Raw genomic sequence first — 25,374 nt, forward strand, 5'->3', positions numbered from 1 at the left:
GCATTTTTCACGCTTTCTGAAACATTACTTCCGGTCATTTGAAAGCATGTACCTAAGACTTAAAATGATCAGTGGCCTTTACTTCCATGACTTAAACTTTAAAAATTTCGGTTAGGCAGCTTGAAAGATGGTTATGCAAAATTCCCTGTATATTATGTAGTGTTGTCGTCACATTTAGCTTAGCTTAGCCGTGCTCGTCCAAAGAACCCTTAAATTAATCCCGGCAACAAGGTGAGGCGATTTTTATGAGAAGAAACTGAATTTAGGGTGGGCAGAATAGCAAGGCAAACAGCGTTGTCACACAAATATCAAGGTGCTATACCCTTTTCAGAAACTTAAAACAATGCTTTATCTCAGTACTAAAACTACTTGCTGGCTCCTATGAATATTTGGAGGGGGAGTAAGTGGGATATGTGATTTCCACATCCTCGATGGGATTAGGGAAATTGTTTTACTGTGCCAGCTTGAATTGCTGTGCACGTCAAAAAGGCCCTTTTCTCGAAAGGGAGGGAGTGGGGGTCGGGTGAAAAAACAACCTTTTCAACAAATGGTAGCTCAAACAAGCAAATGTGGATTAGGGCTAAATTTGTACAAGATTCTGCAAAAATCTTGAAGCCCAGAAATTGGTACATTAGATTTTCAGGTTTTGTGATTGCAAATCTAAGCATGATGTTTCTTTTTCAAAATATATATACATTTTCTATTGCAAGAAGAGAGTTTAAAGAATTATTGCCATAAAAGCTTTCTTATAATTTCGAGCCTCTCGACATTGCCGTCAGAGGACTAAGTAGCTAGAAATTTATTGCACCGTCAGTTCAAGGACTGGTACACTTATGAAATTGCAAGACAAAGCTGACAGATATCTAGTAGGTTTGTACGATCACCTAAAAAAAATCCGATGTGGCAGTGCCGTCGGAAAAAAATTCTATTGGAGGGGAAGGGGGGCTGCCCATTGTATTTCTTCTCATTCAGTACACAGTTATAAAGGAAACATACTACAGTTTGACAATTACTCCAGCCCCCCCTCCCCAACAACCCCAGCCCTCGGTTCCGACGGGCCTGCTGTGATGATAAGGTTTTCATTTTGAATCGAACTAGAATATCCATTCACAGACCTTGATGGCGGTGATGATGATGATGATGATTAAGGATTAGACATAAAATCAAATATTTGGCTTTTCCTTTCATCATTTCCGAAATTTTTATGTTAACTACTACCATAACCAAATATTCTCCGAAATATGAAATGTCTGAGATAAGTCGCCTAAAAAAAAATAAATCGAAAATTTTGGTGACTAATGTAGGAATCATTTGCGCACGTTTGAGAACAAGAAAACCATCATTATATGCGAAACGGAAGCCCTGTCATCTTGTATACTTTAATTGATGCTCATTGTCCTAGTAATCTCCTCAAAACATCGCGATCTCTATTCAAAAGGTGAGAAAATTCTTCTTCCAACAAGAGCTTACAAAGTTGCTTTCTAATTTTATCAGCGATAACAAATGACATGACATGGCCTGGGTAGAGGGAGATTCCCCTGGTTTTCTTTTTTGTATGTCCCCTGTGGCGGCTAACAGTTGTTTTCGTGGGGATATCAAACGAGTAATGTGCAGATATGCAGTCGATGATTAGAAATGCTCATGAACAAGCAACACATTACATAAATAGCAATACATTGCATTGTTTTTAAGTATATAACGACTCGTTACGTGTCTGTTATAATTTGTAAATGGAACTTGTTATTGATTGCTGAAAGATGTTTGGAATACGGTGATTTTTGACAACATTTTCGTGTTGTGTGTCCTGAGAAAATCGGATATCTACAGTTTTGCACGGAGAAATTTACCTTTCTTCGCTTTTTAAAGATGACCATCCTACCGGAGAGCGTGGTTAATGTTAGTAAAGATGAACTGGAAGCATTTGCCAATGGGAAAAGGGTTGGTAGTTATTTGCTGGGACGAACTATCGGACAGGGGTCGTTTGCCAAGGTGAAAGAGGCGATTCATGTTTCCACAGGAGAAAAAGTGAGTGAATACCAAATTGAATGTAACTTAGAAAATGTTATGCTTTATTTTCCAATAAACACAGAAGTTTACCGCTCAAAGACTTTTTTGCAATAAAAGCTTCGTAATTTTTCGATCAAAATGTTTATCCAGTTCTGTCCAATTTCCGCTGCATTTTAAGCATAACATTTTTCAAATGCTCTTGCTCTCGCACCAATATCGTATTTACAAATAAACACAAACCCAGACGAAATCTTGTTATGCGATTTAAAACTCTATCGTTTTCAATATTTTCTACTCTGTTTAAAAAAGAATGTACCACTGTTATTTTCAAATTTGTGGCCCAACCACTTGAGAGGCAGTTTTTGTTCTTATACATCGAATTTATATTTTTAGAAAACAGCGAGAACATCTGACTGTGAGCAAATGCGTTTGCCATGGGGATCTGTTTACAGCCAAAATTGAAAGGAAACCTTTCATAAGTTTGCGAAATCTGAACATTGACAAACACGCTACATGCTTGCAGCCTTTCCTGCGCCTCAGTACGGTTCACACTCCCTGTGGCTTTTGATTGCTTTCCGCAGGAAAAACGAGAACTTTGATTTCTTGTAATTGCATCTTAAAAATTTTTCAAGGCGCTCTTTATCTGTTTTACGACCCATTTGGATTCAATGGGTATTTGATCCAGGAATTGGGTGTTGTAAATAAAGACAAAAAGTAGGTTCGATATCGTTTTGTCGTTGTAAAGAAAGTGGTTGAGTTTTGCATGTCACTAGTTTCTCTGCCCTTGTCAGCGTTGATTTGTGGTTGGTCAGTGGTCACTTATAATTCTGACGGGAATAATTCTTAAAGCTGTGGCATCCAAGGAGTGTTCAAAGCTTTTTATGCCCGTATAAAAAAAGTAAACCTCACAGATATATTTGATTGGATCAATCACCAATGAGTCTGTCGAATGCAGGAGCAGCCCTCCTGACTTCCCCTTTTTATCGTGAAATCAATCTTCCCTGTTCCCAAGTCCATGCTTTCATGACTTTCGACAACTACTCACCGCCGTATGCAAAGTCCGTTAAATTCTCACCACCAAAAAGCACTTATTGCACGTTTCTCACAGATTTGCCTTATTCTTGGCTAAATATCTCATGCTCATCTAAAGTTACCATAGGATTTCAAAGTTGGATGAAATGGTATCCATATATATCCCATGCATAAATATAGCTTGTACACTATTTGCTTTTACGAAAGTTTTTGTGGTCTTTACCCTTTCATTATGTGCAAATTCATCTCTGCTCCGCTGCCAAGGGAAGTATTTTATTGCGAAATATGAAATTTCCTTCGAATCCTTGTTCATTACGCCCCTACTATAGATAAACCCAAATCGGTACCTCTTTCAAGTGGCTACCACTGTTGCCCCCTATTGAAGCTCGGTGTCCAATATGAGCTTTTCGTAAACAAACGTGGTTAACTAAGATTTGATAACGTAAACACATTTTTACATGTTCAAGAAGATTCATTCATTTTCCCGTCCGAGACTGCAGATTTTATCACCGCAGAGACAATTTGGTCCATACTGTTCAAAACGAATTCTTTGCTCATTAGGATCGTCCCTTTCAAAGAGATAAGGAAAACTTTCCACTGTTTGCCCGCTGAGAATAAGAAACGATTTAATTTACTGATATCAAAGAAGCTCATTGCTTTGTGCCCTGGTTGTTTCTAGCTAGCATCATGCCGATGCGTTGTTGATGATCGAAAAACCGCCCCTTGTTCCAGTAATAGGCGATTGCTGCGTAAATAAATGCAACTTTTGTTGTACCTATCACTGTAATCCCATAGAGGAAGACGACATGGCGCTCGTAAATACTTCGACAAATAATGTTTGTCTTATTGATATCCCAATTTATTGCTAATTAAACATAATAAACTTCATTTCTATCTCGGGCTCCAAAGCCAGCCAAGGTAAACAAGGGGCATTAAAACTCTAGTGGAGCATCAAATCGTTTTTCGGAATATCCAATAAAGATGGACAGGTCTGCAATGTGAGCGTTTTATCTTTGGAATGCTTGTTGGATCATCCAAGGTTTTGAGATCTGAGAATTGTCCAGACATGCAGCTTTCTGTTTGTATACATAAAAACCTAAGAATGTGGAAAAGATTTGAAGGCTCGAAAAGCTTAAATGAAATCCCCAGTAAGCCGTTAGAAACAAAGCTGATCATATTTATTCGATTGCATCACTTGCTTTGCTCTCCATCATTTTCATTACTTGATCCCCACCAAATTCCATTGCTTAGTTACATAAAGATTAAAATCTAGGTTGATATTTTCTACGGCTCGTTTTGTACGGCTTTCCTTTTTAATATTGCAAAACCTTCAAAACACACTATTTCTGCTTGCTCAAATGTGTAACATCGAGCTTCGAGTACTCGAGTCCATTTACAAATTACCGCCAGTGGGCTGATTTTCTGTTTTGTTTACCGCTCTGAACCACAATTGAAAAAGCGTTTGTTGGCTTTTAAAAAAACAGGAAACTTGACTGAGTCGGTTTGGACCGAAGCCGCCAGATCAGGTGTCGCATATTGACGCTGATCGCCTTTAAGTGCTGACCTCTGTTTGATGCCGATCGCCTTTTGGCGCCGGTTGCCTGTTGGCACCGGTTACCTGATGGCGCCGGTTGCCTGTTGGTGCCGGTTGCCTGTTGGTGCCGGTTACCTGTTGGTGCCGGTTGCCTGTTGGTGCCGGTTGCCTGTTGGTGCCGGTTGTCTTTTGACGCCCATCTTATCTTAGATATTGTGTCAGCATTAGATAGAATAGATGGTGGATAATTTAAGAGTCACCTGGCGTGAGTAGCAACACGAGTAGACTTTTGAGGTCTTGGTCTACCGAGACGAGAAGCTTTTCGAATCGAAAATCAATTTCATTTGTATTGTTGTACCGCTTGTTGCTTGTTATAACTTTTTAACAGTTATATTTCAGGTTAATGGTTGCCCATTCCTGCCACAAGTCGCCAAACACGAACATCGGGGAGAGCATTTCATTTTGTCTCTTCGTTTATAAACATTTCATTTTATCTGTACAACGTGAATGAATCACACATCCCTCTACCCTCAATTCATACTTGACTTTTTTCTGTTTCTCCAGCCGGTTTTTTAAGGTCATTTCTGGTTGACTCTTTTACTCAGGGAAGATATTCTAGAAGAATCATTTAGGGCGTGAGAGCTTAACCTTTCATTAAACGATCGTGCGGTATGTTCCTTGAACTCTTGCAGTTTCAACGTTCTCGCCTTATGTCAACTGTGAAAAATTCAAGGCCTTATATTCACGAGTTTTTTTAAATTTTCGAACACGAAATTGGGTATGCGCAAATGTTTCTTCTATCTAAACGCCCTCCTTTCGTTGTTTTTTGTCATTTGGTTCGATCTTTGCCAGTTCTGTAATTGACATTCGTTTTGCATGCTCTTGCTTTGGTTCTTCCTTTGAACAAGGATTCCATAAACTATGTACCAAGTGAACAAATTTTATACTGAATGTTTGTTTGTGGTCCTTTTCTTTCATATCCTTAAGCTTAAAATTCTCCAATTTCAACCTTGGTCGGCTTAATTATATCCTTTAACGACAGTGCTGGTTAGGCTCTATACAATATCATTTCCAATGTGTAGTCTACGCTATGAAGCTTGCTGTGTACTGGAGACCTTTGAAGTATTAGATAGGTCGTTTTATACGTGAGTAGCCTCTCAAAGAATTAGTGGTGCAGATTTCGAAGATCGTTTCGAATGGGATTTATCTTGGCATCTTAATAGTCACTTTCAACTCATGATGTCCTCTCTCGCTCCTTCGGAGGGACGTCCAGCCTCTCTCCGCTTAGAGACGCAGTGAAGAAAACAGCAAAAGAAACTGTTTAAAGAATGAAATTTTGTCCAAGTCCAGGAGCAATTTCTTGACGCCATCTTACGATCCTCATCTAATCATCATCCAATGTGGCAGATTTTCTATTTTTATCATCAAGGGTAATATTATTGACAGAAGAAAATTCGTCAAATAATTCAAGAGAAGGATAGATTTTAATTATAAAAAGGGAATGGTATATTTTAACCAGGGATATTTGTCACTTTTTAGCGTTTTTATGGAGGACAGTACCCTCGACGTCGCCCGCTCAACGCCAATCCTGTCATTATTGCTCTAGAACGGAACCCTTGATAGTGTTAATCTTCCTTGAAACCAGAAATATCTTCGCACTCCTTCTGGACAGTTTCCTCAAGTTTTGAAAGCTTTCCTAAGAAATAAAATAGAAGCTAGGCCAGGGTTGTGTGGGGTTTGGGTGGGGTTCTGGCGTGGTACTCTCATTTTATTTGTTTCCATTGAGTACTTACAAGTAGGATGGTTGTACCTTCTTAACTCTGCACTGAAAAACTGTTAGCTATGACAATTTTAAGTGTCATTAGGAATGTTTCCTTCAGTAAGCTTTGCCACGGACAACTGCACATAATTCCAATATGCAGATTTTAATCATCTATGAATGCATATAAGTATGAGAAAAATACCATCTGGGCTGGTCACCTACAAGTGTAAACGCTAGTTCCTTTTTGCGCTGCTTTGCAGTTGCAACTATTGGACTTGGTGTGATAAAATTAGTTTAATTTTCAACTTAGATCTTTGGCTTATTCTTTAAGCAAGAAGAAAAGATTCATTGTAGTCGGGTCCAATATTTTTAGTGTTCTGCATTCTTTTATTTATCAATGCTTGTCAAGTAAGGTGATGTATGACAGTCTAGTGTGTGAAGATTTAGGCCAAATCGCACATCGGATAGCGCACAAAGTGACATTTTGCGGAAGTCTGCAAGTTTATTCTGCAGAACCCAGGAGAGGTTGAAATTACAATGCAAACGATGCAATAAAGGTTATTGAGGAAGGCATTAAAAATAATTTTTCCGAAGGATTGATGAATTTTTTTCCAGAGTTCTGTTTGTATGGGCTTGAAAATTTGTCTGTTCTTCGAGTATACGCAGTCATGGACGTAGAAACATGGGGGGCGGGGGTCAGCATGGGGAGCGTATGTCCCAATTTTCGAAAAAATAGGTAAGGTGCCTCTATGCAGCTCATGAAGGTGCTTGTTTTCTCTTGCACATGCCATCTTCCACTGTGAAAACGCTATCTACGTCCTTGTACGAAGTTATCACCCGCAGCTGTTTGTTAGGATGGAAGCAACAAACCGGACTTTCAGGAAGATGTTTTTAACAAGACCCCTTGACCATTGCTATGATGTTTTGCTACGATCATATATTGCATCTGCTTTGCTAATGGGCCCATCGTGTGGTGAAAATGCACAGTGAACCCTCTCATTAACGCTTAGCTCAGCTGCCCTAGTGGTTTTCTCTCTAATACACCACTTTTCAATTTTCTCTTGTGTTATTGGATCGCTTATTAATCGCTTTAGATTTTCCGGTAATACCATTTATGATCAATAAGCTATTTCTTATTTTTCATTATCGATGTGTCTTTTAACAAGTGTTAAACGTTTCCGGAATTAGGTTAAGGTGACTGTGAAAATTTATCGATTGGATAATATTAGAAGGGAAAAAATTAAGCAATAAGGAGAACATATTTTAAACAAAATGTACTTTTCAGAGCTTTTTTGAGATTTTATCTTTCCACACTATGTTGCATCTTGAGATCCAAACTCCATAATTTTTTTTTCGTAATGCATTACAATTTTAGATGCAAGGAACTTTGCAAGTTGCTATATCCTTTACATACATGACTCGAGCATGTGCTAGAAATACGTTAAAACATAGAACTTGTGTTAAATTTGTCATAAAAGCAATACCAAAATATCTTTAAAGCCATACAAAAAAATTTGATATTCAGCTTTTCTCGCCGGGCATACGGGTGTGGTTGCTCCCTTGCCCTTATGAAATTTTCTTGGTATCTTGCCATTGCATCATTTTACACAATCAGTCTGTAACAACCTCTTATTTTTAGCAGTTTGTGTTCAGTTCGAGAACTAAGGGTTTTGTTAGATATCCTGTACTGCAAAGAGGTATTTGTAGATATTTTTGTAAATGGTGCTACCTGCAAAGTAGATTTTTGGCATCTTTTTACATCAGCTTTCTCGCATTTTGCAGGCTAGCAGAAAAGTTCATTCGCCTATTCTGTTGTTTACATTAGAGAAGAACTAACTCCATAGATCATAGGCAGGCACAGATAAAAGCACGTCTTTCGGGAAAAATATTTCGACCAATCTAAACCCATCATCTTTGCATGAGAAAATGGGTAACGATGCCATCTTTTTGTAATGAGATGTATCCGGATTAAAACTGCTCAGTTCGTATGTAATAATGCTAAACGACTTAAGTTGCTCAAAATGCGGGCTTAAGGTAATTTACCGTTTTTGTCTGTAGAGCACGAAAAGGCGGTATTGCCAATGCTATTACATGTAATTTAGACTTGTATTCTGTATTCAGACAAAGTCTTGTATTCAGTTGTACGTTTTAATTCGATATTTCTGCATGTTTGCTTGCAGCTTTCTCGACGTCTGAGCCCTTTGTTGCACCTAAGACCAGTTAATGCGAGGAAACCAGTAATACTTTGAAAATTATCAATTGAAATTTTAATTCCTCCGTATATAATAATTAGGTCTTGATTTCCCCTCCTATTTTCAGAGAAAAGAGTGAAAATGTCCTTTGATACTTAAATGATCTTGCGCAATGGACATGCTTTTCGGTAGCTGTTTTTTACGCAAGGAGAACTGGCCTGTACTTTGTATTTTCGTGCAGTCCGATATTTGGCCGGCTTCGAAAATTTAGTGGCAAGGAATGTCGGTGCGCAAGAGCCTAGTTTGAGATATGGGGGAGAACTGTGTTCCAAGAACAGCAAAGGATCCCGCAAAAATATATGAAAACACCTACTGCATTTTTGGATTATCAAAAGCTCTACATGAAAGAATAAGAGGGGGAGGGGTCAAAAGCTTTAGGGAAGCGCGTTGTATCTTGGTAGAAATGGGCTAAAACAGTATGGTGTGCCTTCCAAAAGATTCTGCTAACCAACGTCGTTTCTATTATCTTTGCCTTACAAAATGTATCCGAAACATCTTGTTGCTCGAGATGTCAAACACTTTTCTGTATAAAGACTTATTGTATAAAGATTTCTTTAATTATTGTATAAAGAATAATTCAAAATTGGAACGAATTACATGTCTAAGAATTCTTCAAAGACTGCTTACTGACTTGAGGGGCATATTACTTTAGTCAGTTTAATCAGTAATCACTTTAATCAGAAATTCATTTTTAAAGTGGGGTGGGGGTGGGGCAATGCCCACAAAAGCAAGCAAATTTGCCGACATATGGCAAAACCTGGGGGCGGTTGCCCCTCCACACCCCCGCAATTTCCGCCACTGACTTTTATTATCACTAACGTTTGACATCATTTTTCGGTATGGTGCTTTTATTATGATTTGTCAAGAAAAGGCTTGTTTCGTAGCGTAATGGTAGAGCAAAAGAAAAGTTTACTACATGCCGTGAATGGGTGGAGTTGAATGCATGTTAAACGTTAAACACGGAGTAGCGACTTAGAACTGCCATGTTCTATTAACAATAAGTGTTTACAGCTCTGCCTATTTGGCATCGAGCACGTTATGACAGACTGGTTGGTAAACGGTAATTCATTGAAGTTGAAGTTTGATATATTAGAAATTTCATTTAACAGTATTTCATTGAAGTTTGATATATATAAAAAGTTACTGTTTACCGGTCTTTGATAAAGTGCTCAATGCCATATAGGCAGAGCTGTACACGCTTTTGGTATTACTCCAAGTTTCACGCTTAATTCGATTATATGGGAACTGTAGCGTATTTCAAACGTCTATTCAAGTATACTTCTACTCGCACGCGTGTTCTCTCTTCTCTAAACTTGAATGTAAAGAAAACGGCGAAAGATGAGATTGGGTATGTTAGAAGGCAGCGTGTCACCAGACCTGTGGTCAGCCCTAAGAAGGCGAAGATTAGGCCCAAGTTCGCAAGAATGCGTTGCCTTCCATCGCTAACTTACGGCTAATTCGATCGCTTACTTGTGGTTATTGACAAATTTGGCCCTATAGCTAGTGATATATTTACGTAATTATATTGGATCTACCTTTTGCTGTTAGGTCATTCTTAAAGTTAATCAATTATTATCCTTTTTTATTTCTTAAGGTCGCAATCAAGATGATTAACAAGCGAAAAGCCAGGGAAGACCGCTACGTTAGCCGAAATTTGAAGAGAGAAGCAGATTTAATGCAAAGATTACGTCATCCACACATTGTGAGGCTGCTTGAAGTAATGGAGACAGATAGCTTCTACTATTTAGTAACAGAGCTGTGTACTGGAGGAGAGCTTCTTGATCTCATTTGTGAGCGAAAATATTTAGATGAGAACACAACGAGAAAGTACATTCAACAGCTTTTATCAGCCGTTAACAGTATGCATCTTAGCGGAGTTGTACATAGGTAATTTATAGCATTCTCACTTTGGCCAGACGTGCGTATAATGTTCTACTCAAATTTTCCTTGCCCCAATGAAAACAAATAGTTTTCTTCTGCTACAATGCTGCGGTAATCTTTTTCTTTTCAGGACTTTTCAATAATTCCTACCCTCAAAACAGGCTTAACTTCGTCTGTAAAACGTCCGGGTAAAAATCATAATTTTGTTACTATGTCCATGGTATGCTATGTTTCCATTACTGCCTGCCATCTTCACATTTTGTTACTGGAGAACTTTTGTTTCAAAAACAACCTTTAGCTTAAAAGTGTGCATAAAAGTTTATTGTTCAATCCCGTGACCGTAACTTTTCTGGACTATGATTAAAAACGAGGGAAGAATTTCATGTCAAAGGGACAATAAGTTATCGGTTAAAGCGAAAAATTAAATCGTTTAGGCCAAATATTAACGCCCCCTCTCTGCAAAAGTCTTAATGTGTTCCTGCAGGCTCAGGATTTCATCCGATTTGCTAGCGTTACAGTTTAATACACTTCCATTCAGGGTGTGTAGTTTGTTTCAAAGTAACGTCAAAGTTGCAGTTTCTTGCAAATTTAGCAAATATCTCAAATAGTGTAGCAATGTTTTTTTACCGCACGTATGTTCGGCATAGCAACTTTCACAACCCACAAATCAAATTTAGATTCTTCTCTTTATTTAGCAGTTCAAATTTGGCCTGACCACCCAGGATGTTTCTACTACAACGAATTATGTATTTGCTTACTGATTGGTTTTGCATTTTTTGAAATTTTGCTGTAATTTTCTAGCCTCTTACTTAGAATTGTTTACCTTGCAGAGATTTGAAGATAGAGAATTTTCTGTTGGATGAGAAAGATAATCTCAAGATTGTCGGTGAGCTTTTTCGATGAATCCTGTATTGATCTTGTCACATCCTTCTTAATACCTTGCATCTTACAATTTTGGCACTCCTTCCTATACATAAAGATCTGAAGCATGTCTTGGCTGGACGTGGGCACCATTATGAATAAGATGTTAACAATCAGTGTCCAGAAATGTGTTTATCTTTCTTGCAGAAGATTTTACAAAAGATGTGAAATTTTCCTGAGAAAGCAGGGAAAACTAAGAAATGTTGATTTGTTTTGTTTGCACTGGACCTCTTCATGGCTTTTGTTCTTGTGACCGCCATGTTTTGCTGGCTGTGCTACCTGCATGTTGTTAAGATGGTCGGATAATGGGGAGATATACTCCACAATAATATTTTGGTAGAGAATGTCGACATTGGTACGTGAATCGACTTGATGTTCATGTGGTCTATCACCAGATGACTTTGCTATTATGAAGGGAAGGGTGTATTCAGCCTTTTCCCATTTTAGCCATTTTTTCACTTCTATGACCTTTAATGTTAAGCCGTAGCAGTTCCTGTTGAATGACCCGACCTGCCTCTGCAACAAAAAGAACTCTTGAATCCCTTTCCAGTCTTAACCTATCCTTTCTTCAGTCTTGTATCCACTCAGATTTTATTCGTGTTCTTTGTTCTTTAGAGACGTATTTGTTCCTTGTCTTATGGAGGAGTCTCCTGTCAATATACTATATTTAAGCTTCCATACTTTTGCTATGTTTATTAGAGTTCAGAAGTATTTGCTTTCTTATGGATTCTGATTGAAACCGCTCTTTGCATACTACCGACATTGTTATGACGTAAAATCTGTTTGCTCGATGAAGATTTTCAGAGATTCGCTAGAATACCAAGCTTTATTTTTTACTCAATAAATGCAATCATTAAATTGTTTCTTATAAAGGGAATTTGCTATTACGTCAAAGTTATTTACTTGAATATTCAGAGAAAGGCATAGGTAATACATTTAAAGAGATCGCCTTCATTGTTATCAACAACCATTTTGAAATAGTCTCGTATTGTTCATACAGTACTTTAACTACCAACGACTTGAAAAACAGGAAATTTTGAAATCCCGCGCCTATAAGAATAGGATAAAAAATGTATCGTAGTTTCCCGCTGGAGGAAACAAAATTCCATTCCAAAGAAGATATAGCCGGGAAAGGAAGCTATGTTTAATTTGCTTGAAGGGATAAATCTTTCGCAAAGGAGTCAAAAATGAGTAGAAATAAAACTTAAATTGACACCGACTAACAAAGCGTCGCAGCTTTATCATTGGTTGAGATTTCTTAATAGCTTTACGACTGTGGTCGTGGAATCCCCAATCACAGTTGCCGAAAACCGCACAGCATCCTGAACGCTGCTAGAGCCTATCGATATATCAGCCATGGGCAGGGTTGCTACCGCCTTTTAATGGCATAAGAGATTTGCTGCTTGGGCATTATAAACAGAGAAAGTATGAGAATGTGAGGTGCCTAAAATGCGCTGTTTTAAAAAGGCTGGACCCGACAGACGCGCTGCTTGTCATTTATTTCCAATGTTTGAATGACTTTTCAAATAGACGTCTTTGTAACTTCTCTATTGGGTATATGCTAAGCAAATTGGGTTTTCAATCCACTTACCTTTTTAGATAACTTGCAAAATTTTAAAACTATATTCTTTTTAAAGACGCAAATATTTTTGCAACTTTATGCTAGCAGGTAATTGTGCTGTGCGAATGGCCTAAATATTTTTAAACCTGGTTTCAGCAAAAGTAGCGCTTTAACGATAAAGAGAATCACACTCGATTCAAAGCATAAAGATTTGAAAGAAAGTTCGGCTGAAAATTTTGATCAAAAGGGTTATCAAAGTGAAAATACTCCAAGACAACAACCTTCTTTTATTCAAGTTAAAGAAGACTGGTAAATTGAAGCCAACATCAAGTGATTTATTTTCTTTATTACAGATTTTGGTTTGAGCAACAAATTACCGTCTTCAGCTCTTGAGGCATGGGAACGAATCGGTATGTGTCCGTTGCTATTAACAACCCACTGTGGATCTCCAGCGTATGCGGCACCAGAACTGCTGGCCCAAAAGGCCTACGGTGCTCAAGTTGACATCTGGAGCATGTGAGTAGTTTAATGTGATTTCAGCAGTTGTTCTTGACGTGAAGTTTAATTATCGAGTTTGGTCCAGCTCAGGATTTTCTCCGAAAAACTTGTGCTACTGTTGCCTTTGTTGAATTTCTTTACTCTCTTCATTTACACTCCTTTTATGTGATCGATGAATTCATAGGTATTTAGCCTGGATTAAATTAAAGAATCAGCAATTTGAGGGCTCGACGAACAAGTGGCATGAAATGCATGAAAGTAACTAAACATCAAAGTTGTAAGGTATTTTAATTAGACTGTAAACTTGTTGTTGAGCAAGTCGATTCTACCTTGGAAAGCAAAGTTTCCTAAAATGTTTCACTAGAGGTTGCGATGAAGTTGTCAACCTTCTTGTAAATGGCTAAGCAATTTTAAACACTAGTAGAAAGTTTGCTAATAAAAGGAAAGTGAATCAGATTGCAGGGAAATAGAATCGACAATACTGCTTTATTGTTTACTATCAAACCATATTTACAAATAATTAAATGTAACTAAAACTTTTTAGATCAACTTAGAAATGGAACTCTTCATATTAAAGAAATAGGAACGTTCGTCGATCTTTAAGGCCTTTAGTTCAGTAACATGTCTGCAAAGACACTTTATTTATGACTGAGAAGAACCAGCATATGAAGGTTATTAAATGTCCAGCTGTTGCTTCCACCGCAATAATGCCTCAAAATTTTATCTTAAGCCTTTGTGCCTTTTTAATTAAAATTTCCGACAGGCTCCAATCCTCATTTTCCCTGCCACTTTTCCCAAATCTTGAGGATTTTTTAATAGTTTTGAGGTTAAAAAATAAATTTTGTTCGCATATGACGTTCGTCGAGTTGACAGACTGCATAGAAATTTATGACTGGAGATTAACATATCTCGACACCCACTTGGATTGATGGGAAAGTCTACATTTTTAGAAGATAAGAAGAGCTTTGTGACAGTAGTAATACTTCAAAGGCGCCACCTAGACGTTATCTCGAGGATATCTTTGCTTTCTTTGGATTCAACTGTGGATGTCATATGTCTTTATCAATATTAGTTTGACAATCTACCCGTTAATTAAAAGTAACAGAAATGATTGACTGTAAGGATAGTTTGCATCTCCCACCCAAGGCCCAGAAATTGCCCCGTTCGTGAGATACAAATGTTAAATTCATTCGCAATTTCACAAAAGGAAATCCATGTTTGGCCTTATGTAATTACGTTTTCTTGAAGACCAACCTCATAATCATCAGACGTGGTAGCAGCATATTTTTCTATACCGTGCTAGCAACCACTGCCCACTGGCATAATCCTTTTGAACGCCCTGTAACAAAAGAGCTGTTTTGAAGATCAAATTTTTTTGGGAATTGTAGGGGAGACTACTCTCTTCCCCTGTAGACAACGGTTTTCAAGTGGAGCTCTCTATCATAACTGTCCGATAGGAATCAATTTGACAACACTGAAACCCTGAAGTTCATATTAAACATGATTATTTGGCTGGGAAGAAGGAAAGCCGAGTTAAATTTGCAAAACGCCAGAGATTACTTGACAATAAAGCACTTACTCATAGTTTGAGGGGATTTAACCACCTCGATCTGCTTTCTCTTTTGAATTTGAATATCTGACTCGTTTATCTTGTCTGTTTCGAATGACGTCATGGAAGTACTTTTTTGGGCTACGGAGGGAAACTTTAATTTCTTAAAAGCTGATGTTTTGACCACGGTGCCACACATGTTTCTTTTGCCTACATAAAGAAGTCTCCTTGACAAAAATCGTAAGATTGGTAATTTTTCTTTAGGCTCGCGGCACTGATTGGTCAACTATACCGGTCTTGTGCTTGCGTTTTTCTGATTGGCCTATTTCGATCCACAACTGGGTATATATTTTTCAAACGTGTTTTTTCGGAACCTATTCTGACGTTTTATGCTCTGAGGAGTGTCAGACGAAAAAGCTTTAAGTATGTTGTAAAATGTTTGCTTTTTTCAAAGCCATTTTCAAATTCTGTACCGCAAAAAAATTGTTCAAAAATCGTAAGAGTGTCATATTAATTTGCGGATGCCAGTTACAATTTTGGAGTTGGTATGTTGCCATGTCGAATTATTGTATGGATAAACATGGGGAAACGCCCTCTGATGTGGGTTCCTTATGCACACGACTGTTTCGTGCTGGACATACCCTGTATCAAATAAGCTATCTTGACGACACAAACTAAGCCTCTTTAAGCAAATCCTTCTTGATGGACTTAATATCTCCTTTCTGAGCACAAAAATCCCTTTTTTAACCATGGTTCAAAAAAGAGCACCGCTCCTTTGTAGATACCATCCTTGTAAAGTTAACACGAACATATTTTTCTTCAACTTATGTTCAAGATACCCAAGCCCTGTTGACTTCTTTCTTCATCTTCTTATACGTCATACCAGGAAAAATACTCTAGCGATGTTTCATGATGACATGTCTATATAATTTCCCATTTTTGTTTCCATGTTGCAGTCTTTTGGTAACTGAGGTCGTTTTGTCTTTTAGTGGCGTGAATATGTTCGCAATGCTTACCGGGAATCTTCCATACAATCTAGAGAGATTCAATATCATAGATATGTACCAGAAGATGATGGATCGCCGAATGACGCCACTTCCGCAATATATAAGCCAAGGTTAGTATAACATATCAAGGTTAGCCTAGGTATAAGCTTCTTTCTCTTTTCATTGTACCCCTTGTGCCAGAACAGGTTATGCTCATCCAAAGGAGGTGAGGGGGGTCTGTTATAAGAAACTTGGTTGATAAGAAATCTGATTGGTTCTGTGCCTCCTTTTATGGATGATAACATTACTTTTTCAATTTAAACACCAACCAAATTCATCATTTGCGGAAATTATAGTATTGTGTATGTCCTTCCTACCATGTTGCAGCTACAGCACACGGCTAAAAGCACTTTGCCTATGAGATTCAGTATTTTATAAACCCTACAAGTAAGCCACCCCTACCACAGCCCTCCCCACCCCCCCCCCCCCTCCCGAAGAATTCATTTTAATTTATGAGACCTTCGCTCACGACATTTTAAATTTGACTAGCTTAGATATCAAGAAAGCTTCATTGAATGCTTTCATGAATTTTTAATTATCATTTCATTGATCAAATACCTGAATTTGTCAGAGTTCTGCCTTTCAACTGATATCACATTTTCCATAAAAGATTTCTAGAAATCCATGTACCACCGCTTGTATCTTCGCTACATAAAATATTTCACATTTGTTTCTGTACCTTTCACCTGGTATGAGAACTAAACCTGTAAACTAGGATGTGCTTATGTGTGACCTATAGTTTGATCTTTCTGAATTTATGCAACCAAACAGAATTCTAACCAGTTTTCTTTGCTTTTTCTTCATTATATCGTTTTCAACTTTAATCACCAAACAGCCTTATAAACTGGTACGCAAACATTACTTCAAGTTTATGTCTTGTTTCTTCCTAAGATTGTTTTAGTTCAAACCGCTACCAAACTTTGGGATTTTCCCCCAAAAATGCTCTCTCTCTCTCGGTGTCTTGGTTCACTTTTAATTACTGACTGTCTTTTTGTGGTACAGAATTTAAAATGGCTTTAAAAAAGCAAACATTTTGAAACACAGCACTAAAGCTTTTCGTCTGACACTCTTTAGAGCATAAAACGTCAGAACATAGATCGAAAGCTTTCATGTTTCGTTCAAGCTTTCATTGGCGACATGTTTCGAATTATTGGTAGAGCCCGATCGTCGTTCCAGCCAACAGTATTGGAATTTATCTGTTTAAACATGAAAAAGCCACTATTACTTAGACAGAATGAATTTGTTTTCAACTTAGGACTCCATTGACAACATTTTCAATAGGCAAGTGGCTCTGATTGGGCAACCTACATGTCTGCTTGCGTTTCTGATTTGCCATATGGTTCAAAGTTCTTTCTTTTTTCAAAACCATTTTTAGTAATTTCTGCCAGTTTTTCTGAGCTAAAGTGCAAAGAATTCCACAAACCAGATGATCGTGATCAAACATGATAATGTTTTTAAGAAAATCGTGAGATTTTCAAGATCTGTTTAAGATGGATATTCATGTCATTATCCTTTCATTGTTGAGAAAGCTTTAGTAGATTTTCAATTTTTAGAAGAAATCCAGGTTTTAGGATTGCCATTTGAAGATAACGAGTGAAATCGATTATGATTTTATTACAGTTTACGTCTAAATTGCTTAGCCAAGAAGAATGTTTAATTGACACTAATATACTTGAGTTCAGTTTGCGGCCAGTATCAAAAGGGATTCCACGAAGATTTTGTGCGAGTTTATGCACGTCAATTTATGTGTTATTGTTGAATCATGGGTGTTGTCTGAGCAAATATTCTCTCTATTAAGTCACTGATTCGGTTTCTGTTCTGAAATTTTGTGTGTTTTCTAGCTAGGAGCTCTTGTGGGTGTAGTTGATTTCGTCAATGAATTTTGTGTCTGAAGGCGGGTTTCCACTTGATTTGCTCTGGTCATTCATATAAACTAATGTACATTTAAGCTTACGCAATTGTTGCTTTCTCGTTTACTGTGAATACGCAACCATTTGCTGAGTAAGTAAGTAGTAGAACTACCGATTGTCACTGACATCCCGTGAATTTAAGTGGCAACCAGCAGTAGTCTTGATATTTTATTCATCCCTTGTCCTTGTAATAAAGCTCGGTGCTGGTCTACAATTACTGTTATTCCCCTTTCTGTTCAAATACTGTTATTCCCCTTTCTCTTGTATTTTAACCCTTCAGGGCTGGTCGTATGTTCCAGGGCTTGTTATGTTATCCTTCTAATTTCTGCAGATGTCCTCGCCATTAATCTGCTGTAGCATAACTAGCCTCATCAATTTGCTCCCTTTTTTGGCTACATAGAAAGCCATCAACAACCGTATTGTCATTATAATCGTTGTTACGCTTTTTCTTCATATAAAGACACTGTGTCCTGCTTAAAGTCAGTGTGAGATGTCAGCCTATAAAAGATATGAAAAAGGAAAGAAATTTTACCTTGTCACTGAGAAAACAAATTCGTATTAGAATTATGAAGTGAGAAAAAAATGAAACCTGATCCACATGCTGTATTATCTTGATCCAGTTTATAAAGTACATAATCAACCTGTTGACGGCCTAAGCTAGATAACTCCATACTTTACCTGAGTCGTGTTTATTACAGTATTGATATAGTATTCTTCTTCTGTAGTATACGAATCAAATTGAATTGAAAAATTGAATTGTATTGAAAGTTTGATCTCCTGCGTGTTATTGCACTGCTGACCTCATTTAAATATGTTTTTGTTCCTAATTTCTCAGAGGCTCGTGACTTGTTAATGCAGTTTTTGGATCCACTACCAGAAACTAGAATCACTCTGGAAGCAGCGTCAAATCACCCTTGGCTCAGGTCCTCAGCCAAGGTTCTGCTGCGCAGTGGTAGCCTGGGTAGCAGACTGGCACTAGAAGTTAACCAGGACATAGCCTTACACATGGCTGATAATATGGGGATGAGTATGAAAGAAGTGGTGAATTCAGTCACCCAAAACAGGTAAGATGGCTTTTATTGTTCTTTTAAAGGGCTTTTAGGCCAAGAAAGGGGTTGTTTGTGCAATCATTCGTAAGGACTTTGCAAATACTCAGTTATGTATAGAAGGTATAGTTAAGTACACTCAGCTTTTGGTAACTTATATCAGAAGGTAACATTACGAAGCTTAGTTGCGATGTGAGACTTTCCTGTGGCTGATATCTTCAGTGACTTGTTAACCCGTTCTTTGTCTTTACTTTTCAGAGCATGTCATTCGTTTGCAATTTACTATCTTCTAAACGAGCGATTCAAAAGATATGAATTACAGAAGAGGCAGAAGGATAAAGGACTGCTAGGGGAGTCATCTTTTGCAAAAGTTAAAGTTGTAAGGAAAGCTAAATTGAGAACGGATGTCAGCCCGAAGAGCAAGTTCACCTACAAAGGTGTCAAGATCACGAAAGATGGTTTATCACAGACCTGTATTATGGACGAAAATGACGACAATTTTGCAAGATCTGATGGAGAAAGTGTAAGTAATTTTGCCATGTTTGGCGCATGACTGACAAAAATAAAGTTTTTGTGGTAAGAATCAATTTGGTTCAATTTCTGTGTGCTGGGATCCTCTTTCGTTGACTGTAGGTATTTTCAAGCAGTTGAACTCAGTAATTTTCTTTCAGGAGCAAGATTTAACTGCCATTTACAGCAGCAACGATGGCTGGAACCAATATGCAACCTTTCCACGTGATCGTCGCACCTCAAGTTCTACGTCATCAAAATCGAATTCTAATCGTTTAGTCAACGCGACACTTGATAAGGGCTCTGATGACATCGATTATCAACGAAATTCGTCTCCTGAAACCACAGATAACTCCACCAGCAGCCTGGAATCCGCGCAAATTCTAAGAAACAAACTTTTAAACATGGAAACAGTAGATGTGTCCCTTCCAAGAAGTCGATCAAGAAAGGAAAGTGGCAGCGATGAAGAGCAGTTTTCAAGAGGCAGATCAAAAAGTCTAACGGGAAGAGAGGTGAGAGGGAACTTTTTTTGTTCTGGTAAAATGTTTCTTGTGAATGTTGCATTGCTTCCAGTTTATTTAGATTACTACTCACCTTAAATTCCAAAACGATGCCTCGGGGGTGAAGAATATATGTATTTACTATGGGATGAAGTTAGCATGACAGACGTCATTTTACTAGGTAGCATGAAAGGCGTCAGCAGAAGTGATGCTCTCTTGATTCAGTATTATCTCATGCTAAAGTTATTCTCTGGTAGAAGATATCTGGATTACTAATTTGACCACTCTCAATTACGAAACTGCTCTCCGTTTTGTAGATCTATGCTACCTTTGCAAATATCTAATATTTTTCACTTCCAAGTTCACTTCTTATGGCGGACTTAGTGCCGTTTATGCCAGTGTGCCTGACTCCTTGGGTGTCTGGGTGTCTTGATGCCTGAGTGCCTGGATGTCTTTATGCCTGAGTGCCTGGATGTCTTAATGCCCAAGTGCCTGGATGCCCGGGTACCAGGGTGCAAGATGCCTTGATTACCTATCTACTACCTATTCTATGGAACTTGACACCATGTGTTGACATAATGCAATATTGCTCTTTTGTCATAAGGACAAGGAAAAATCGATTAACTGCTACTCCAAGTTTAACGCGCTATGATTAAGTATTAGCTGCAGCTGTATCTATAGAGCATTGATCACCTCATAACAGATTTGTAACTTTATTCGTTATCAATGTTCAATTATATTACTACTAGATTGACGAACAATCTTTTGCTAATCTCACTTTTTTGACGTTCCAGGAGTATGATTATTCGCACAACCCCTCACCTTACATCGGCAGATCCAGAGCATTATCAATCGCAAATTCATTTCATCACATGGAAGCACCTTCCACAAAGCATGCTGTGTCCAACACTTTAAAGAACAATAGCCTCCAGTTTCGTACAGTAATTTCTCATCCGAAAAGCTTTAAATTACTTGAAGCAGATTTCAAAGACTTTGTTATTATTGAAAAGCAAGAACCTACTCGGGAAAACTCTCACCAAAAAGAAGGGACTTTAACAGTGAGAGATACACATGATTTGAATCTAAATAAGGACACTGATAACAATTCTGGGAAAACAGGAAATTCTTCTCATCGCAAAAAAGGCATCCTTAGATTAAATCAAACAAAAAGTGAAGAAGCAAAGGCATTAGATTCTAGTCAAGCAGTTAATGAAAATTTCACAGAAATTATTCCTCCACCAACTCCATTTAAAGACCGCGATTTAAAAGTGAACATTGAACTTGTTCAAACTCGTAAAGCTCCAAGTTGTCAAAAAGAAGCGAAGCTTGTATCGAAGCTCGAGAGAAAGACGGTTTCAGGAAGTAAGAGTGGTTCTAGTCATAGAGACAGTCGGCATATAAAAGGCAAAATCCGGAGTAGCGGGGATGGAGATAGTAAATTTCGAGAAGGAGTACCAAGGAGCCGTCGACAATGTGTACCGAGCAATTATGGCAATGAAAGCAGGGAGGTTAACCCCTTGCGAGGTGAGAGGTGTACAGGAGATGGGGACGGCACACCTTTGGAGAGTCATCAACAAGGATCAAAAGGCAAGAATCGCACTAGGGATAGAAGATTCAGTACCACAGACGTTGAGAGTCGAAGGCACGCACCAGATAGCAACCACAGCTCTAGAGGTTTGGAAGCTAGTCAAGTTGAAGGGAAGAAATTAAAAAAAATTGAGCTAGAGAAAGTGAGGAAAGTCGCCCTCGAGCCATTACGTAATTCTCCATTGCAAATTGCACCAGGTAAGATATATTTTGTGCTTTTGAAAAACACGCCCGTTTTTTCTTGCTAAAAACTTGAAATAGCTAAGAAGTAGCTACTACAGAAAAACCCTCGAATTTTTTACCAGACCCCTCTTAACCCTTTGGTGTGAAATGATGCTTTGATAAAGATATGTAATCTATTCTTTCATTATAGACAATAGCCAAAAAATGTTTGTGAAAAGGCATTGAGTAGGGAATGTCCAAACTGCTAAGAACTTTGCAATATCTCCAGAAATAATTTTTATGTCCAAAGATATTAAGCTACCATATTAAGTAAAAAATATTAATATTCCGCCGTAGCACACTGGGTCTCATGAGAGTGAATCTGACACACGTATCGAGAACAGGACTCGTTTTGACATGAAAACGAGTACATGCTCGAAATGTTATTCTATTTTTTTACTTAATTGATTCGCTCATTATTTTGTCATTATTTCGGTAAAGTAACAAACGCAACTTACATATTTTACTTTTTTCTAGTTCTTCAAACGGTGTCGCCATTTTCGTTACAAAGTGTTAGACAAGAAACCATGCCTAGCCCAGAGGTCGTTGTTGAAAGAATTCAATCAACTACAAAACCTTTTATCGACCTCAATAACAACGAACATGTAAACAACAACACAAAAGACAAGAAAACTGGCGCAACCCGTCTTGAAAGTCAGCCATTTAAGCTGAACGTTGTTAAACTTGCCAAATGCCAGTGTATACCTGTGTTTCGCCCGGAGGTTGTTGAGCCATTGCAGCTTAAGATAGGCAGGAAAGGTGTTGCCATGCCACTTACGTCCTCCAAAAGAGACTCGGCATTATCTTTACTCAAAGAAGCAGTGAGTACCCAGAATCCATACCGAGGCTCCGTAACGGATGAAAAAGTTCGGCGCTTTGTCGCTCAACAAGCAAGGCGAAAGAATGTTAGTAACAGTGGTAATAGGGAAACTTTAGCAGATACAACAAGCAAAACACAGACTTACACAAGAGACCGCAGATCAAGGAGTTTAAACGAGATCGATTTCTTAGAACAAATTGAGCGCCAAGAGAAAAGCCCCCCAAAACATAGGCTATGTTATCGAACTAACAGTGGCGGTAATTTTACGGAACTAGACTCAGAAAAATAGAAATTATCCTCTATTGGATTCGAAAAGCTAAATGCCAGATAAATTCTTTTTTGTAAAGAAGAGAGTGATGAAATTGTGAATAATCTAAATAATAGTAACTAATTGTATATAAGATCAAATTAATATTATTATTCTGCAATTTTTTGTGTACCTTAAAGTTTATCATGTAAATCAGTAAGCTGGAGTAAGCTTATTTATATCTTATTTTTGTAACCAAACGTCAAAATAATTTCGCATCCACTGTTCAGACATATTTATGTAACGAAATCATTATTATTTCAAACGTTTTGTAATTTTCTCGAATTCCAAAGGACTTCTCTACATCCTGTTAAGACGTTCTAGATCTTACATGTGAATAATCTGCTCAATTTCTAGATGGTTAATTCTATGATCTATAACGTGATTCAAACTTGTGTCTGTTAGATAAATTTTGAGCGCCTTCTCAAAAATAGATATGTTATTTAAGAGCGTATAAAGCTAAGCAAATGCCATTTACCAATCTGAATCCTGAATGCACTTAACAAGAATCCGCTTGATAAGAACCTTCTTGGTAACAGGAAACTTTTTGTTCTCTGATTCACAGGCACCAGTTATACAGGTGGCTCTATTATCCATTCGATTGTTATCTAAATATTGAATTGAACTCTACTTCTACCAATTTGGCTTTTTGCAAAATCACGCTCATTTTCATGTCAAAATCAAAGAGGTAAGGTAAACGCATTATATATGTTGTGGTACAAAATTTTAAGAATTGCTTTAAAAAAGGGACAGTTTAAGACATATTCGAGTTTTTCGTTCGCCCCCCCCCCCTCCCCTAAGAGCACAAAACGTTAGAAAAAAGTGATCGAAAATTGTCTTGAAATGTTTTTGTAAAGCTTTTAACATGACTTCTTAAATCTTCAAGTCAATGTCTAGTGGATGAAATCGTCACGTTAAAAGCTTTGCAATGGGAGAATGCAAAGGTCTTCGCCCCATGCGACGCATGGTATTTCAATGTCATCACAAGGCAAAATAACTCCAACACATTGAAAATACAGAACAACAGAACATGATATCTAAAAAGTAGCTCTCAAAATAGCTTTCAAAATGAAATTAGTTTCACTAGTCAGAAAATAGCCCCCCCCCCCTTTAAAGATAGGGAGAAAATGTTTCGATAAAATAAAAATTAACAACCAAGAAGAAAACCTTATATCAATGAATCCAGAACATGCAAGGATGTTAGATTAGAGGTGTGGGTAGAACCCTAATCAATAATAAAATAGTCAAGAAAATAACACAAGACTGAGTTTTTAGTTGTTTTGAAAGTTTTTATTACCAGATGCATGTATGGTACATGGATTATAAATTGCTAAAACAACACAGATGGAGTCAGAAAAGGAATGCTTGGGGGGGGGGGGCAAATACTGTCAGACTTCTTTTAGTGAGCGAAGCGAAGAAATATTTAGGGACCCAGCTGACTTAAAATACGATCACGCTCTCTAAAAACATAGCAAGCAAGCAAATAACCAAGTTCGAAACTGCACAAAGTCTACAATGCCTGCCAAAAGTCTAGGTACACGAACGTCAGTTTTCGAGGCCAAATTTAGCCTAAAAACTATGCTGGTTAACTACACAACGTTGTAGAAGATTAGGAAGTAACTTTTTTGTGATTTGTATGATATATTTTTCTGAACTATGTACAATATTGTTTTTTTGGGGGGAAGGGGTGCAAAAGAAGAAGAATTCAGGAAATGAATCGGAAAATATCAAAACATAGCGCAAATTTTTAGATGTTCAAAGTTCTTTTTGCAAGCATGGTAGATGAATTTTACAAGCAAAATTCAAGGGTTTGGAAATTTAAATTTAACATTCTCTATGATTGTATCTAAATCTAACGAGTTTGCTCATTCGCTCCGAATACAGCCACCGCGCAGTGTTGAGAAAAGTGAGGGGTCTAAAAAAGTGGGATGGGGGCTAGAACCGAATAAAATGAGGCTTTACTGGTTGTTTGCTTCTTAATAGTTTGCTTTTTTGCAAAAAGTGGTGTTTGGAATCCCCAACATCTACCTACACCAATGTTGAGTCTAGCATCGTCACTCATCCTACTTCGTATACAAGTTCGTATGTTCACTGAGATGAGAATGGTTCAAAGAAATTGGAATATAGCAAGTTACGTAAATGCAGACAGAGCAATCAAATTTAAAAAAATCTATGTGCCGAGGGCACCCTGCGCTTTTTGCCTCCCTTTCACCTATTGGTGCCATCCCTGTAAACGAATGGCACGCAAAAGGTGCTGAAATAAAGTCATTGACAACGTACAGTGAATTTTCTAAATATTTATTTGAAATTACATTCATTAAATATAATATGGGGTCAGTTTTTGATTAAGATGCGAAATTTGTGGCTAGCTTTGAGAAAACTTATGCCGACATTGTTGTTGTTGCTGAGTAACAATATGCAAATATATA

General features: G+C 37.8%; 1 protein-coding gene across 1 annotated transcript; it reads left to right on the forward strand.

Moving 5' to 3' along the window:
- The first annotated feature begins 1,298 nt into the window (after positions 1-1,298).
- LOC135685674 (uncharacterized) lies at positions 1,299-25,285 on the forward strand. Its single transcript, XM_065201674.2, has 10 exons — positions 1,299-2,025; positions 10,182-10,474; positions 11,299-11,354; positions 13,304-13,466; positions 15,987-16,114; positions 18,789-19,017; positions 19,258-19,522; positions 19,671-20,021; positions 20,804-21,794; positions 22,296-25,285. Exons 1-10 carry the CDS (start codon positions 1,867-1,869, stop codon positions 22,925-22,927), a joined length of 3,267 nt encoding a protein of 1,088 aa, XP_065057746.2. The 5' UTR covers positions 1,299-1,866; the 3' UTR covers positions 22,928-25,285.
- The last annotated feature ends 89 nt before the right edge of the window (positions 25,286-25,374 follow it).

Source organism: Rhopilema esculentum, chromosome 15 (assembly GCF_057945365.1).
Source record: "Rhopilema esculentum isolate cy_ngs chromosome 15, ASM5794536v1, whole genome shotgun sequence".
Taxonomy (NCBI): domain Eukaryota; kingdom Metazoa; phylum Cnidaria; class Scyphozoa; order Rhizostomeae; family Rhizostomatidae; genus Rhopilema; species Rhopilema esculentum.

What these genes read in the sequence shown, in the direction of transcription:
- LOC135685674 (XM_065201674.2), top strand. Translation starts at nt 1,867, where the DNA reads ATGACCATCCTACCGGAGAGCGTGGTTAATGTTAGTAAAGATGAACTG. An exon ending in CTTAGCGGAGTTGTACATAG is followed by an intron (nt 10,475 to 11,298) that starts GTAATTTATAGC and finishes TTTACCTTGCAG; the next exon opens with AGATTTGAAGATAGAGAATT. An exon ending in CAAGATCTGATGGAGAAAGT is followed by an intron (nt 19,523 to 19,670) that starts GTAAGTAATTTT and finishes ATTTTCTTTCAG; the next exon opens with GAGCAAGATTTAACTGCCAT.